The sequence below is a fragment of the Augochlora pura genome, chromosome 4, assembly GCF_028453695.1.
Source record: "Augochlora pura isolate Apur16 chromosome 4, APUR_v2.2.1, whole genome shotgun sequence".
Lineage (NCBI taxonomy): Eukaryota > Metazoa > Arthropoda > Insecta > Hymenoptera > Halictidae > Augochlora > Augochlora pura.
In genome coordinates, this window is record NC_135775.1 from 26,800,461 (window position 1) to 26,818,166 (window position 17,706).

Genomic DNA, 17,706 nt, shown 5'->3' on the forward strand with positions numbered 1-17,706 from the left:
TTATATATATATATATATATATATTTACCCATTAAATATTTATAACAGCCATTGCAAATATACAGTGTTAATAATTATGGGAAAGATAAATATTAAGTTTATATAAGTCTGAAAGAATTTGTTTAACAAATTTTGTAGCAGCCTGTTACATGTATTGATTCATAGTGTTAACCGGATATATAGGTACGTGACTCAACGATACGAGGTGTCGCGATTTAAGTTGGGCAAAATGTCCAAAAATTAAGGAACACCGATAAGATTTGTAAATGAATAAATCTACGAAATTATCTATTAAATTATTATTGCTATATATAAATCTGAAACTGCAGATTAATTCGTAAGCGTGATTGGTAAGTTTATTGAAGAGTATCGATGGAATCTTTATGAAATGTAGACAAATAACTAGATGTCAATTAGTTTCGTAATATGAAATAGAGATGCGCTTAACAATATACAATCATTTACTTCGTACGTTAAGTACTTTATTCTTTGGTTTGAAAAGATGCATTTCATTGAGATCTAATCCGTGTATAGGATTAAACGTAATTTATTTACCGAGTTAACCTTCTATTTTTTCAGCTATTCATATACATACGTAGCAATATAAGTCATAAATATACGTGATTTTAATAAATGGTAAGTTGATAATTGGTACATATAAGTACATTATTGTTTTATTGTGATCTAAAATCTATGCATCATATTTATAAGATTATTCTACTTCTAATATACATATTCTGAAGATAGAAACTAGTACTGTGTGGTTTAATGAAAAAATTAGTGTTTGTATTTGTTTCAGACTTATAGTAAATTCTTTCACATCACAGCTGAGCTGTTTTTCTTTCCTCAATGAACTCTGTCCTGACATGTCTTACACTGAATTGGAACATGGTTATCAGGTAAGGAACAGTATCATTTATTTATAAGGTAGATAATAATTTTAATCAAATAAATTATCAACAGGGTCTACGGAATGCCAGTCGACCAATTTTCTATGTAGGGGATTTAAATACAGTTCAACCTAATCTTGTGGGTTCCGTTGCTTCTTCTGTATATCGTTCATCAAAAAGAGTAAGCATTACTTTATTTATCAAAACGTACCATTCATGTAATTAATCATTTTTTTTTAGCTATATTGAAATTACATAGTTTTGTTTATAGACCAAATAAATGTTTTTCTTCATTTAATTTTTTAATGACATACGTATATACATATGTAAACATATACATAATGTATATTTTAATAATGTATTATGAATTATTTGATGAATATTCGATGATTTATTGGAAAATAGTATGTATTTAAAATCTACTTAGAATGATAAATTCAGATTTGTTCTTACCTATAAATGATTAATGCGAATGAATTCTTCATCACCAAGATATTTAGAATTACAGAAGAACAATTTTCATTTATCCTATATGTACATATGATTCATACGCATGCCAGTTATTAATTGCACTTGTGAATGTATTTGTTTTCATTAAGATAACATGTTTATATAACACTCCTTAACCAATTTGTCTTCTCAAAAAAGTGTACATCTTTCATGACTGAATGGAACACAATACTTTCATTGCTGCTTAATTGATCTGCTTTCTTATTACTTACAAATAATTTGGTAATTTATAAAATAAGAAATACTCAGTTGACGCTAGTCTAAAAATAAATTGGCACATAGCCCATATCAAATGTATTTTGGATTCTTCTCTAAAAGCATGTATAACATGAAATTATCACATTTTGTGTGATCAGTGTATTATTGTACACATTATAATTTTAATCAATACCTATTTGTTATCAATAATATGTGAAAAGTTTGGTGTATAAATTTATGCTCCTGTGCTTTGTGTGTTTATTGTGAGATTATTGTAAATCAGAGCTTCCACTCATTGTTATTGATATAAATTTGTGATGTATTTAAACAGTTTGTGTCTGTTGTATATTTAAATTGAATGAAACATACTTCTGTAATCATGTTTTTATTAACTACATTCTGGAAGATAAAAAGAGAAGTCTGTTAAATGTATCATCATTCTTATTCCAGTGTTGCATTATATTACATTGACTTTTCTATCTAAATGTAATGTGTTTTAGTAACATTATGTAGAAGATGAAATTAATTTATATACACACATGTGCATATGTGTTTCTCCATAATTATTAATAATTTGAACTTGGATCAATGATGGAAAATATAAATTCTTCTCCGTGCACTTCAGTCCCTGATGTCTATATTTTTGATTGTGATAATGAAGCAGAACCATACTGGCAAATGATGGTAGGGTTGGTTTTTTCTTATTTATCTGCAAGTATATTACTAAACCTGAATGTATAGAATTATACTTATACTATTAATAGATTCAGTATATTTAAAATTATATTATTTTATTATATTATATTATATTATATTATATCATATTGTATTATTAAATGTATGGTACACTGCTCTTTTCACGTGTGCTTTCTGATTACTAATATGTTGTGAATATTTAGACATAGCAATTATAAGGTTTCAGAACATCCAAGAGATGCAATCTTATAATAACCTAAACCGTTTAAAATAAGATTTGCTGTTCGCATAGTTCTTTTATCTTTAAGCAAAGAGTTGTGGGTTTGTTTGCCTATACTCATTCTAAATTAAACGTATGATTATCCAGCTAATGATCTTCTGGGATTAGGAGAGTTAAAAGGTAGTTTAAAATCAGGTTACTTGTGTCATGTAATTATTTCTGATGAATGAAATTGTAAACTGATAAATCATCGAATGTCTCAGTTTAATACTTAAAAGTAAGATCTTCTCATGTCTTCTTTTTATGGATTTTTATTATTGGGCAGACACTATATATTTTCATAAAAGTATAATCTCTAGATTCCATTTATGTTCTCCTTTTTATGTAGGAAGTAATGTTTCTGGTCAATCTATAATTTTCACATCTAATTGCATGGAAAGTAAGGTATATAATATGTAATAGAATGAATAACGAATCAAGACTGCATGAGAATTACACAGAAAATACTCTAGACCGACCTGGTTTTTTATCCTGTTTGAAAGCATATTGGGTGAGCAGTGTTTAACACAATAATTCATACAGTTTTTTGTAAGTTCAGACTCAGTATAAAGAATGATAATTCAAATTACACTCTCGAGTTATTATAAACACATTTGTGTATTTAATATTGTAAACACTAACAGATGATTGCGTAGATCTAACTAATATATTGTTATTAGACGTTTACAAATTCATGCAATAAAAAAGGAAGTAATAATAACGAATGGATGATCTAACAATTATTATTGCGAGTTGTAAGGAGAAAATTTTTATAATTTAGGCCGAACTGTCGGACGGGTGTAGTAATGATGACGGGTGTATGGGTGGCAGTGATTTGGAAGGAGAAGGAAAGCAAGTGTTGGTTGGAGTCTGTGCAATGGCAAAGAAGTCGCAGAGTAAACCGATGAAAGAAATATTGACAAGACTAGAAGAATTTGAATACATAAAAATAGTGGTATTCCCTGAAGAAGTGATTTTGAAGGTAAGACAAAAGATGGACAAAAGATTTATGGATTTGTTTCTATATGAAAGTATATGTTTGCAGGAATTTGTAGAAGATTGGCCAATCGTTGACTGTTTAATAAGTTTCCATAGTAAAGGCTTTCCACTTGACAAAGCTATAAATTATGCTAATCTTCGAAGTCCTTTCATTATCAATAATCTACCGATGCAATATGATATTCAGGTAAGTTGTTACATAAGTAGACGAGGATTAAAATAAACTAGCAAACACACAATATTTCGCTCGCAATGGACGTCAACTGTCACCAATTAACTACATATAATTTGATATCACAGGATCGCAGGAGAGTTTATGCTATTCTAAGTAACGAAGGCATCGAGATTCCGAGATATGCTGTTCTAGATAGAGATTCATCTGATCCGAAACGTATGTGATAGTCTCTGGCTGTACCTATTGTTGGACTTGTATGCTTAACAAATGGACTTTCGTTTCTAGATCATGAACTGGTGGAGTCTGAGGATCATGTGGAGGTCAATGGTGTCACATTTAACAAACCATTCGTGGAAAAACCAGTGTCAGCCGAAGATCATAATATTTACATTTATTATCCTACATCTGCAGGTGGAGGCAGTCAGAGATTATTCAGAAAGGTACTATCCGTTGATAGTTGATTGTTAACGGAGCATTATTATACTTTGCACTTGTGTCACAGATTGGAAGTCGTAGTAGCGTGTACTCGCCAGAATCCCGAGTACGTAAAACTGGTTCTTACATTTATGAAGATTTTATGCCCACTGATGGGACGGACGTTAAAGTTTACACGGTGGGGCCGGACTATGCACACGCCGAGGCCCGGAAAAGTCCTGCGTTAGACGGCAAAGTAGAAAGAGACTCGGAAGGAAAAGAAATTCGGTATCCTGTTATATTAAGTAACGCTGAGAAACTGATAAGTAGGAAAGTATGTTTAGCTTTCAAGCAAACGGTTTGCGGCTTTGATTTGCTTAGGTGAGCTGAAATTTTCTTACAATTAATTTAAAGTGTACCGATAATCAACATAAATGAAATCTCTTAAAATGATTCAGAGCCAACGGCCAATCGTTCGTCTGCGATGTGAATGGTTTCAGTTTTGTCAAAAATTCAAACAAATATTACGACGATTGTGCAAAGATTTTGGGAAATATGATTCTCAGAGAATTAGCACCTACCTTGCATATTCCGTGGAGTGTTCCGTTTCAGTTGGATGATCCACCAATCGTACCCACGACATTTGGAAAGATGTTGGCACATTTGTCTTCTTCTTTTTCTTCTTCTAATTATTATTATTATTTCTTAAATTTTAATTCAAATTTAAATTTTATTCTTTTCTACTCGATAAGCTGCATTTTTACTAACATCTTTATACCGTTACAGGATGGAATTACGTTGCGTTGTCGCTGTCATAAGACACGGGGATAGAACTCCAAAACAAAAAATGAAGGTGGAAGTTCGTCATCCAAAGTAAGTTTTGGTAGATACTTAGACGTGATGCGTTCGACAAGTAACATCGTTCGTACGGTTTACTCTTTGCACTAGATTCTTTGAGATATTTGCAAAATATGACGGGTACAAGCATGGTCACATCAAATTGAAACGACCTAAACAGTTGCAAGAGATATTAGACACTGCCAGGAGTCTACTGGCCGAAATACAGCACAGGGCCGCAGGACCAGAATTGGAAGAAAAGCAAGGAAAACTGGAACAATTGAAAAGCGTGTTGGAAATGTAACTGTTTCATACTGTTTTCGCTGAATACATCGTTCCAGATTCTTTAGTGATGTTACTTTAAATTGAAACGATTAATATTCATTCCAGGTATGGTCACTTCTCAGGAATTAACCGTAAAGTACAAATGAAGTATCAACCAAGGGGACGACCGAGAGGAAGTTCCTCGGATGATGGTACAAAAAGTAACACATTCTTTTCACGTTACCTAACTTGATGATGATCAGATATCACATATCTTGTTAATTGTCTTTAGATCGGCTAGGGGAACCGTCGCTTGTACTTATTTTGAAATGGGGCGGTGAATTAACACCCGCTGGTCGGATTCAAGCGGAGGAATTAGGAAGAATATTTCGCTGCATGTATCCCGGTGGTCAAGGTAGACACCTTAGTGGTTCGTATCTTATGTTCATACGCTTACCATAATCATTTTTAAGTTACCTCATACGCCACAAATAATTTATTTTCTTTAATAAGTATCTTACAAGTTGGCTGAAATGTATAATACTGCTATAACTTACATAGCGTACGTATAAAATATTGTATGAAATCGAGCTGATTTATTCAGGTGAAAAGTATTTCTTTTTCTTAGCTGTTAAAAAAAGCTAGCGAAAGTATGACAAATTCCGTAATTTAACGTAACTTGAGTTGTGATCATTTTATTGTTAGTTATTGATGAACACCTGTATGTTTTTGTTTTCAAAGAAAATCTTTGATTCACAAACAATTTCAAATATTATTTCAGAGGAAGACTCAGAGATGTTACCAAACCACGGTAACTGTTTATTCTGAATCAACGCTTGTTCTGTAGTTGTCTGTAGATTGTGTCATAATGCGTAGACATAGTAATAGCGTGTTCGATTATTTCATCATAATGCGACAATCAAAAACGGCATTCAGAATATATACCTGTGCTGACTGTATGCGCACTTCACAACATTGCAATGAATTGTTGCCTAATTTTATGGTAGTTGCTTATGCAAATTTATGTAGCATTAAATGTATCTACTTCATTCAGGAGTAAGTTCGTTGGTAGTGTTTCATAGTCCATACATTCTTAAGCAAAGTTGCACACACGTATACATTATTCTACTTTTTTTCTGAGACACGAGCATTCATTTTTGTTTTATGGAAACGGGAAACAGATATAAAAATTCATTGAATGAAATGAATAAAAAATACCAAATGTTCATGCAAATCAATCTACAGCAGTGACAAATGTGTTCATTGATTAAAGACAGTCATCGACATATCATGAATAGCTCTAGATCCATCATATGTACGTGAATTGTTAGTTCTCAGTTAAACAATTTTTACAATAATTAACTAATGATCTTCTTACCAGAACATAGATCACTCGCAGATTCATACTCGTACTCTATGTTTGTCAGGATTCGAATATACGTTTTCGTTCCGTTTTGTCGTTTCAACATTTGAAAATGTTTTCTACTGTGAATGTAGGTGATTATGCTGGTGCTCAAGGTTTGGGTCTGCTACGACTTCATTCAACGTTCCGTCACGATCTGAAGATCTATGCAAGCGACGAGGGAAGGGTTCAGATGACTGCAGCAGCCTTCGCGAAAGGTTTACTCGCTCTGGAGGGCGAATTGACACCCATTTTGGTCCAAATGGTCAAAAGCGCAAATACTAATGGTCTCCTGGATAATGATTGCGACAGTAGTAAATACCAGAACATGTACATAACAAGTGTTAAGACATTCTGTAGGAATATATTTCACGAACTGATGAGTGTCATTTCACAGGGTGAAGACGAAACTTCACGAACTGTTGCAACAGGACAGAGACTTTACTCGTGAGGACAGGGAGCAAATAAATCCTGGAAACGCGTTGAGTATCAATGCAGCCTTGGATTTCGTTAAGAATCCTGTTCGATGCTGTCAACATGTACATATTTTGATTCAGAAGCTGATGGACATTGTAAGAATTAAGAAAGATGATTTGAAAACGAAAGGTATTATATCAAATATGATTGTGATTAATCGTACATCATATCACTTTACATGCGTGTTTTTATATTCTTTGGAAATATATCTGAGACATGTGGGTTTAGATGCGATTCTTTATCACGGTGAGACCTGGGAGTTAATGGGTCGTCGATGGGGAAAGATCGAAAAGGATTTTTGTACCAAGAACAAGAGATTCGATATATCAAAAATACCTGATATTTACGATTGCATCAAGTATGATTTGCAACATAATAACCATACGTTGCAATTCGAGCACGCAGAAGAACTGTATATCTACTCGAAATATCTGGCGGACATTGTTATACCACAGGCAAGATATTCAATGTATACTTTATGTCCAAATTTGATTTTATTTCTAAATGGAGTTTAAATAATAGCTTTTTAAAATCTGACATTCTGATTCGTCATTATTTACAATAGGAGTATGGATTAACTGTGCAAGAAAAGCTAACTATAGGTCAAGGTATTTGTACGCCGCTTTTAAAGAAGATCAGAGCCGATTTACAAAGAAACATTGAAGAGTCTGGAGAAGAAACGGTGAATCGACTTAATCCAAGGTACAATTTAGGTATCCAAGGCATCGTAGCTTACTTCCCTGGACTTTGGGTACAATGGTATTAATATTTTCTAGATATTCTCATGGTGTTTCGAGTCCAGGCCGACACGTGCGCACCAGATTATATTTCACAAGCGAGAGTCATGTGCACTCTTTACTAACAGTATTACGTTACGGCGGTTTGCTCGATGTGAGTAACAATTACTAGTTTTTGAATCTTTTTATTCCTTCCAGACATTATAGGTGGTAACAGACGAACAATGGAGTCGAGCCATGGAATATGTTAGCATGGTATCTGAATTGAATTACATGTCGCAAATCGTAGTCATGTTATACGAAGATCCAACCAAGGATCCCAGCAGCGAAGAACGTTTCCATGTTGAGTTGCATTTTAGTCCTGGCGTAAATTGTTGCGTACAGAAAAATTTACCGCCAGGGCCAGGGTTCAGGCCTCATTCAAGAAACGAGAGTAGTCACAATATAGTAAGTTGATTGAATTATCGCTTCGAGTGACTTTACAACAGAAATTACAAAAATGTTTACATCTATATTTATACGTCTTTTAGGGCGAAAGTGGGGGCGGATCTACGCAAGATACCATTTCCCAATGCAGTGCACGGATAGAAGAAGAAGATGTTGAATTGACAATTTCAGATGACGATTTCATGAATCCACCAGTTCAACCTGTATGCATTGATTCGGTGTTACATAGTATTTTAATAGGCGTTAGTGTAACGTTTTAGATTTCATTATGCCTCCGCTTTGCAACTATTTGCTTTCAACATGTCCATCTGTATTTTACTTTTGATTTCGAAGGCAGAGAATTAGATGACCGGTCAAATCATTGTTACGATTAATTTCAATTTAAAGAATACTCCCCCACTAATGATGGAAACCGACACTGCTGATTCGATTATGGATAGTCCAACAACCAGCAGAGCTGTCGACATGATGGACCTGGATCCTAACATGATGGACGAACCATTTGACAGTGGTTTTTTGCAGAGCTCCGCGCCTATTCCAATAAGGTAATCGAATGTGCAACAGCAGAAGAAACTATAGAATACAATAACTTGATGAAATACTTTTTAGTGCTAGAACTGTGGCAGGTCACGAAGCAGCTAGACTTGGTAGCCAGTTGGCTGCCAGTCAACGTCAACGACGTGACACAGAGAGGGGTGGGATCGTGGAGCCACGTGCACGTAGTTACGATCATCAGAGACAAGATAAACCTGAAAAAGGTAAGCGTGTTTGTTCGATTTTGGTTGGTAGTGTAAATATTTTGTCCAAGCAATCTTGGATCGATGCTAATATTTTTCGATATGCATGATAAATATCTACAAGCACTTCACTTTTTAAATGTAACACAGATTTAAGGACCTGTGTAAATAAATTAATTAATAAATATATATCGCATACATCTTAGGTTGATATAGAACGTGTTAGCAAAATGTTGTTTCAAACTAACTTCGGTTACTTTTTGAAGAAATTTACTGGACGACAGAAATTTGCGACTGGATCTTTTTATCACAAAGTCTGGTGTTTTTTTTTCATGTCTTTTTATAGCTGCGGACAAGCTGCAGTATCAGAGCTTGGACGCGGTCAACAAGGAAGGTATGTCAACAAAGACTTCCTACTATGACATTATAGCAGGACGTTAAGATAACGTTGAAACAAATGTGTTTCCTCTTCTTTTTTTCTTTTTTAATATCAATTAGTGTAATCTATGAAATCTAAAACTATACATGTATACAATTTGAAGATCCGACTCTTTGTATCTTTACAGACGAACAATTTATTGTTTTTTGTTATTTTCATAGAAGCACATAGACTGTTAGAAAAATTAATCTTTGCTTCTTCAACATTCTTTCGTTGCAACGTAGACTGCTGCGATTTGCGTTCTCTATAGTTCCCATTATGGATGTAGCATCTTCACACATTTATCGGTGCTCCGATACAGTAGCCACAGAATGAGATAGACACCATATTGTAGTCCCTTAGTGTTATGCTGAATCCTGGATATTACAATGTTCTTTTTCTCAGTATTACAAGTGCCATTTTCTGTTTAATTACACTGATTTCTTTCCGTATTGTAGCATACTATTGACACCTGTTTTATATTCTCAAGTGTTTTGATAACGAGCCAATTATATTGTTGCAGTAAAAATTAAAATTAGTTTTTTGGTTAAAGCATAATTTACAAGTCAGAGCCTAAGTAGCAAAAAGCTAATTAATCGGATACAAGAGAGCAACCTACCAGGCATAGGCTGATAAAGGAAAATTCAGTTGAAATAACTCTTTGCTCAGCGATAGTTGTGCGCGTGGAAGCCAACTAATTTACGTCGGCGACTGTTTGAGTTACACACAGAAACAGAAATGTCGCGTGACTCATTCAGTTGTCCTCCCGATTATTCCTTCATTCCTGAGCTCACTGTTCCATCAGGATTTGCAATTAACAGAGCTTAGTTGTTTTCAAATATCATGTCTGCTTGTTTCTTCTTTATTAATACACGTAACTGTTAACACATCAATTTCATTGTACAATCATATGTTCATAATTCTTTTACATCATCATTTTCCATCTCATTTTGTTGACCATTCGTCTGAAATTCTTGAAATTATTTTCTTAATAGTACTACTAGTATTTTGTTGTCGATTCAATAACAAGTTCGTAGTTTTGTGTTACATGTATTTGGATGTTTCTCTGCTGTGTCAAGTTTTCTCTATCGATAACAGAAACTCTAAATATATACATATCGAGTTTTGGTGTTCCTTGATCAAACATGTTAATGGCAATCGAATCCTTAACGTACCTGGTGGTGGGAACTCTTGTAACAGAAAATCTAATTAACTTTCTAAGAAAGCTTCCGGAGAGTTCGACTGCCATCGATCTAACTATTCATTATCATGATTTCCGTGTTAATGTCGATGTTATCTAGTTGGCTACTGGTTGCATGGCTATCGTGTGCCATGTGTGTCTAACACTAACTAAAGTCGTGCATTCTAATCGCAAACAGATAATAGTATAAATCATATCCTCTTTATTTCAGTTAGTTAATTCCATCATTGGTAGCGAATCTTTCTTTTGGATCATCGTTCAAGTTACAAATGCTCTCGTTTCTCGGACGAATGAAAGACGAATTTCAGAGAGACTTGTGTTCATTGACATAGCCAAAGGTTTTCTTGCCAATGATTACTTTTATTTTTCTTCTACAATGGGTTAATTTAATGCTCTGTTTTTCTCTTCTTTTCTTTCCCTCCTCTATGCCCTGTCCCGCTACTAAATTGCCATTATTTTCATTTTAACTGCATCATTTCATTCACGCGATTGCATGCGCTGATATATATATATATACACACACACACGCACACACATGCGCGTCCGCGCGCAAATACACAGAGAACAAGCATGGGATAAAGTGCCGCGTAGAGATGTCTAGCCAGGCTTTGCTCTATGTACCGCCTATGGGAAAGTTCGCTTTGCCGCACTCCTACAGCTCACCGGAGTTACCTGTTCCTCCAATCGAAACCTCCACTTCGACACCTTTGGTGACTTTACACAATACCCCTCTAGTTTCACCGAACAGCAGAGCCCCGGATATCACGAATATCGTGGTCCCGGTCCCCACGATTCGTCTCCCGACATGTCTCGATAACAATCCCGAAGAGGCTGATTCTCGTCTACGTTTTCAAAGTAAGAAACACGGTCGTTCCCACATAGATACAATTCTCCCATGTATGGCTTGCGAGTTGACCAGTTCTATAAGGTCTGGCTCGTGTAACAGTTCGTTGACAAAGTCTTCTCGTTTGTTGTCCCATCGTGAAAGGATCACAGGGACAGCGAGAGCTCAGGTCCAGCTCGGCAAACGGTCTCGTTCGTTGTCTCCCTATTTACCCAGGTGTCTCTGCTACAATTGTAACGTGTCAGAGCTGATCTTGAGAAGTAAGGACCTGCCACCCATGGAACGTTCGAATTTTGATACATACTTTGCTCGTTCATTGTCTCACAAGTTCTTTAACTGCTCTTGCTATTCGAGCAACCTGTATCAGGGCGAATCAAATTGCTCCTCTTGTAGCATCTCCTCCAACGACAGCTATACGAAACTAGGCTGGTGCACCGAGCCGCAACAAGGACAATCCAATCCAACATCTTTTAATTGTTCCATGTTAGTGGCCGGTGAACTTTCCACGCGTAAACATCCCTTGTTCAAGAGAAGACAGAAGTGGAGGTTCGACAAGGAAGCTGTTAGGAGAACGTGCGGTGGTGGCTCTGCTTTTGAGAACGTTCGTCGATCAATTGGAACTATGTCGTGTCCCAATTTAAATAACTTTCTGCTCGATGATTCGGTTTGCTCGATGGAGAATTTCTCAGCCAATTGTTCCTTGGTACGCAAATGTTGGTCTTGTACAAATGTGACTCTCCAATGGGGCAGTAGCCTAGTAGATGTACCTGACCGTGTTAGTACGCTTTGCCATTCGTCCTCTGTGCACGGTAGCGATATTCATGGTGATCATGATACCCCTCCGCGCGATTCTAACCATCGTTCCAAGTGTCCACGTGTACCGTTTTCCCGACTCCAGCCTCAAAGATCCTTCTCGTCTCCAGACACACGACCTTCGATCATTCAACCTGACCCTACCTGCACAGCAAGGCGCCACCGTCACAGTATCTCCGGACAGATGAGTTATTTCAAGCTGTTGGGCTACAACATCAACAAGAAGCTAACAGGATCGGCCAACAGTCTCTTCAGCACCGCGGTTATCAGTGGATCCTCGAGTGCTCCAAATTTGAAGGACATGGTGCCACCCCATGCATCCGCTGTTGCCGGTTAGTCGTGCGATCTGTAATTAGAAAATCTACGTTTTAAACTTATTGATTGAAGCGTGCTTGTTCCGATAATTAGTGCTATTCGATTCTGTTCTAAACAGCGATAGAAGGTTTCGGTGGTGTGCCACCTATAAGACCATTGGAGACGCTTCACAATGCGTTGTCTCTTCGTCAGTTGGACTCCTTTTTAGAAATGATGACCACAGCTCCTCTATTTCGCACGCCTGCCTCGTCACCGCCGAAATATCCATCACCCGGTGGATCCACTCACGAGTCCGTTAATCCCAGTCTCAGTGTCGGAGGAATCAATTGCGAGTACCACTCTTCCGACTTGGAAGCTGTCAGGTATCATAAGAGAAAATTAAATAAGCCACCTTTGTGAGTATTCAAATTATTTGTGTTTCTTATAATGGATTGCGTTTACTTTTTCTTTTATCGAATTAGGATCAAAGATATCGTTATCATCTCGCGACACGTATCTATATACCTCGTCGCGGGATATCTAAATTTTATGCATTTACAACAAAATTTAGCAAATTATCGCGGAAAGGAACAACTTTCTATTTCCGGTTCCTATACATGTATAATTGCAACTGATGCAAATGATTTTTATGTAACACGAAGCTCCGCAGTCCAGTCGTATGCATCGATTGATTTTCTCGTAGATACATTACCGCAGCTCCTATACAATACAAGTCTTCGAATGATGGAGAACCATGCGACATAAGGAACCAACTGTCGCCAACCAGTCCAAACAGTGAGTACATTTAATTGTAGTTCAGCACACGATACATGTTAACACGATCCAATCGTACCGCGTGTAACTATCAGGTACTGGTTGGAGTAGCGAACCACAGTCGTTCGTATCATCGGAACCGTCATCTCCAGCTCCAACTTCCACGGGAGAATGCAGCATGTCTATAAGTTTAATCAGCAACGAAGGGTAAGTGTCTAGACATGGTTCTCAATTACCCAATTGGGTATCCAGGTACTCGTTTACTCTACTTTCTTTAAAAGTACTCGTCAATTTGCTATTTAAAAATCACGATTTATGGATAAAATTTGTATAACAGTAAAGTTGTACAAGGATTATTTTCTTCTAGAGCGCAATCGCTTAACACAGGCCCTAAATATCCAACGACTCCTTGTCTGGACGTAGATTTCAACGACTTTTGCATGAACATTGATCAAGAGCATAGGGAGAGTCGCGGCAGCGTATCGTACACAGACTATTATAGCAACGAGGATGGACAGATACGAAAGTGCGCTTTTGGAACCAGCTTTGGTAGCAATCTACAGAGAATGATACGAACCGATGATCTCCCTATCGACAATATGGACGATGACGAGGAGCGTACGATAACGTTGAAGCAAACCGAAGAGCAAAAGAAGCAGGACGTTAAGCGAATATTTGAGCAACAGGAAAAGTCACGGTCAAAACCTAGCACCAGCTGCAAAAAGATTGGAAGGTGTGAATATCGTCCAGAAAAGTGAACTCGAACAACAATCGAGTAAACTATGCGCGTAGAATTTCGTTTGTTACATGTTTGTTTTTTTTTTCTTTAGGTTTTTAGTTGAAAGCATGGACATAGTGGACGAAGATGTCAGGATCAAGGAGCCGGACGTTTTCGACAAAGCGAAGCCATCTACCTCTCAGAAAACTGAATTCTCGAATACCGATAGAGCTCAGAGAAGCAGGGACACCGGCGCAGAAAAGACTTCTTCGTCGAACAGTTACAAGAGAAAGAATTTCTCTCGGTCGCAGAGCGTTTCGACTCCAGAAGTTATCGTTCCAAGTACCGAGGCGAATCGGAGTTACAAATGCATGTCGAAACTGAGCTCGTTGTCGAACATGGCGGATAAGAATTTGGAAGAATGGAAACAGATTTTGCTCGACGCGAAGCCCCCTTCCGGACCCTTGACGAGCGAAGAAGAGTCTATACTAACCGTGACAAGCAGCTTAACGAATAGCTCCAGCGTGACTATAGGTTTCAATGTCCATGAAGAAAACAGAGAATAACTAAGAATAGCATACTATTACCTCGTTCGAAACTGGTGTATTAATAGTAGAATATACTATTTTGGTAGACGGACAACTATACTAGAAGACGTAATTTTTGCATACACGGTTGTGTTGCTTACAAACATAAACAAAGTCCACAAGATCAAATTTCTATTACACGTCTAATGAATGGATAAACAACAATTCAGATACGCTATATACAGCTTCCGCATTTTATAGTGAAAGAGAGGAAGATTCATATTTTTTAGTGTTCTTATATGATGAACGTTGCTCTACGCTTATTGTACAATACTTGTATTCCTATCCGTGTTCCTTTAACTTTTCTTTCCTGAATAAGAATGCATAGATGTACTTTCCGAAGAAATAATAGCACCTATTGTTACGATTGCCGATTGCAAAGGAAATATTCAGACAAATTAAGTAGCTGTAATCCGTTAGTACCTCCTCGTATAAAGGGGGTAATTCCATTCTCGTACTTATAAATTAATGTGAAGTATTAGGAAATTGATTTTCTTTAACTTATGTTTCTGCATACGTATTGCATAGGATGAAATGAAATTGTTTATCGAAAAGAAATGTTTGTACGATCAAACGTGAAATTGAGGCGAAGGTAATGACTTAAACTCGGCGAGTTGGACGATCAACGAGTTCTTGTTACTTACTTAAGCAGGTATTGTTAACGTTTTCCTCATAATTCCAAACAATTAGGATACACCAAATTTGCGTGACCATAGCAAAGACTTGAAGAAGCCATTCACAGTATTTTATAGTTTGCAACAATTGGTTTATTATTAATTTTCTATTGAACTAAATTTATGTATATCCCACTATTGATAGATTATTGCAAATGTACAAACACACTAATAAGTACAAAGTTTTGTAATAGCTCTGTAACAATCTAACATTCGTTTCGGTGTAAATAGAAGATACGTACGTGTTTATACATATACATACATACATATATGTATATTTGTATATGCTATTTTTCTTATGAATGTGTCGAACAAGCTTGTTATCAGAGGAGATACGGCAAGTTGAAAGTTGCAGAGATTTATTATGTTATCCTGACAATTGTTGTCTCGACGCGGTCAAATATTTAATGTGCTTTGAAAAATTGACTCGACTGCATCTACATTGTATATCCCCAACGATTCTGGGAAATGGAAATGGAAATGGAAATGGAAATGGAAATGGAAGATCTTCAAAATGGGGTTCGAAAATATAGTTTAGTTTGAGCAGGAAAGAGATAACTATAAATGGAGCCTGAATATATACCGTACCGTCACGGAATCTAAAGCATTTCAATTAATTGGCGGGGGGGGGGGGGGGGGGGGGGGGGGGGGGGGGGGGGGGGTCCTTCAGTGGCCGGCTTTACATTTCACTGCACGAATTTCACTGTATGCTTCGAACGACCTTATTTCCGTGCATTTGGCCAATACCATAATCATAAGCCTTAATCAATCGAACTGGCAAACATACAAGATAAATGTTCCCTCGAATATGCGACTGGTGTTTTTAATATTGGAATTGCAATTGGCAGATCAACAATTATACGTTCTACATGCTTTCAAAGTATCGTTCAAATTTCCAATGTTAGAAAATTCGACCAAAAAGTACTATGTATTCCAGTTTCTCGCAAAGCACGTCCAATTCATTTAGAAATTGATGTTACATCGTTCGTATGTACTGGGTTTCGATGAGATTCTAGTGTAACGAATTACGTCTCATAGATGTTTAAAGCACATACAGTCAGTGTAAAATAAATAAATCGTCAAGAATGAAATAATCGTTTTCATTTTTACAGCTTCCACCATCGTTTCATTGTAACAGAGATACTGCTCGCGAAAAAAGAAGCTTGAGAGAGCGTGAAAGTGATAGTAATATTGGCACGGACGTCAACGAGTATAATTTCCGTGTATCGTTGTGCTAATTCGAAATGAATTTGTGCATACTGAAATTGTTCAATCTCACGACATACGCGCGTACGGTGAAACGAACGTGTCGCGACGCACACAAGTTTTTAGTGGAAACGTTTCCCTAATGCAGCGGGATCCCGTGACAAATTTGCGTAATAAGCTAGGAACCATTGCAAAAGGTGGAAACCCCTGTGACGAAATTGCTTAACTTCTGCTCACACTTTCGTATGACCCCGTTGCGGAATCGGGGGCTCGTCCATTGTTAGGGTCGCATCAGAATTAGATCGGACGAACACGTGCACCCTCAGGCCGAAGGCCTAAGGGGATCGTCGCTGTTCCGATTTCGTACGTTCTTGAACGTGTTATTGCTCCGATTATTTAGCGAATTAGTCTGGGATCGGTAGACCAAACGGACGACCGACCGACCGACCGATTTAGATCGATCGATCAAGCGGATTCGAATCATTCGAATAATTATTTCAAAAGTAACGCGCCTAAGTCTGGGAGACTTTGGAAGATTATCTCCCAGATCGTAGGCCGTGGACAATCTGTTTAAACAATCCCTTGATCGCGTCGCGCTTTTTAATTTCAAGGAACGCTTTTTCGAATAATTTCGTACTACTTCACCTGTTTTCTATAATTATAGCAACAACAACCGCAACAGCGTTAGCAATGATAATAGTAACAGTAATAATAATGTTTGTTTCGATAGCCTTGTTCTAGAGTAGCTTCCATTGAAATTCTCGAAAAGCTACGAAATCCAGCGATGAAACATTTCAGCGCCGACGCTCGAGGCATCGATCCGAAGCGTCAGCTTGCAGTTATGGATACAGTGTATACCTACAGTGCATATTACTAGGCTCGAATTAAAGATACGCCGATGCGTTCAGCGGATACGGACACCTACAGAGTACAGATTCCGTAGAATACAGCACATGCCCGATTAACGTCGCACCACGTTTGACGTTTTTCTTTGCAGCTGCCAAGCATACGTTCCGGTGGTACTAAGCTCCGACTAATTATAATTGCGGCCAAACTGGACGATTCCAGTTCCCGTGTAACACGGCGAATCCTCGAATCTTGTTCGATTAGAATTATTCTTCCGCGGAATAGAAAG

At 37.0% G+C, this 17,706-nt stretch overlaps 1 protein-coding gene across 10 annotated transcripts; it reads left to right on the forward strand.

Annotated features, from left to right (window-relative positions):
* Window positions 1–197: 197 nt before the first annotated feature.
* L(1)g0196 (inositol hexakisphosphate and diphosphoinositol-pentakisphosphate kinase) lies at window positions 198–16,450 on the forward strand. 10 transcript variants are annotated; one of them, XM_078177967.1, is made up of 32 exons: window positions 198–350; window positions 580–636; window positions 800–899; window positions 964–1,071; window positions 2,099–2,282; window positions 3,335–3,535; window positions 3,599–3,739; window positions 3,853–3,943; window positions 4,013–4,167; window positions 4,230–4,522; window positions 4,600–4,794; window positions 4,928–5,014; window positions 5,090–5,278; window positions 5,369–5,463; window positions 5,535–5,672; window positions 6,024–6,053; window positions 6,740–6,974; window positions 7,042–7,250; window positions 7,350–7,576; window positions 7,687–7,823; window positions 7,898–8,012; window positions 8,066–8,305; window positions 8,389–8,508; window positions 8,693–8,850; window positions 8,915–9,063; window positions 9,389–9,436; window positions 11,223–12,650; window positions 12,752–13,028; window positions 13,316–13,407; window positions 13,482–13,593; window positions 13,754–14,119; window positions 14,217–16,450. In XM_078177967.1, the coding sequence occupies exons 5-32, from the start codon at window positions 2,187–2,189 to the stop codon at window positions 14,668–14,670; spliced, it is 6,078 nt and encodes a 2,025-aa protein (XP_078034093.1). In that variant the 5' UTR covers window positions 198–350; window positions 580–636; window positions 800–899; window positions 964–1,071; window positions 2,099–2,186; the 3' UTR covers window positions 14,671–16,450. The 10 variants fall into 10 exon arrangements, with proteins under 10 accessions (XP_078034093.1, XP_078034094.1, XP_078034086.1 ...); XM_078177968.1 differs by lacking the exon at window positions 2,099–2,282 and adding an exon at window positions 2,903–3,064; XM_078177960.1 differs by lacking the exons at window positions 580–636; window positions 2,099–2,282 and having other exon boundaries at window positions 216–337.
* Window positions 16,451–17,706: the final 1,256 nt, after the last annotated feature.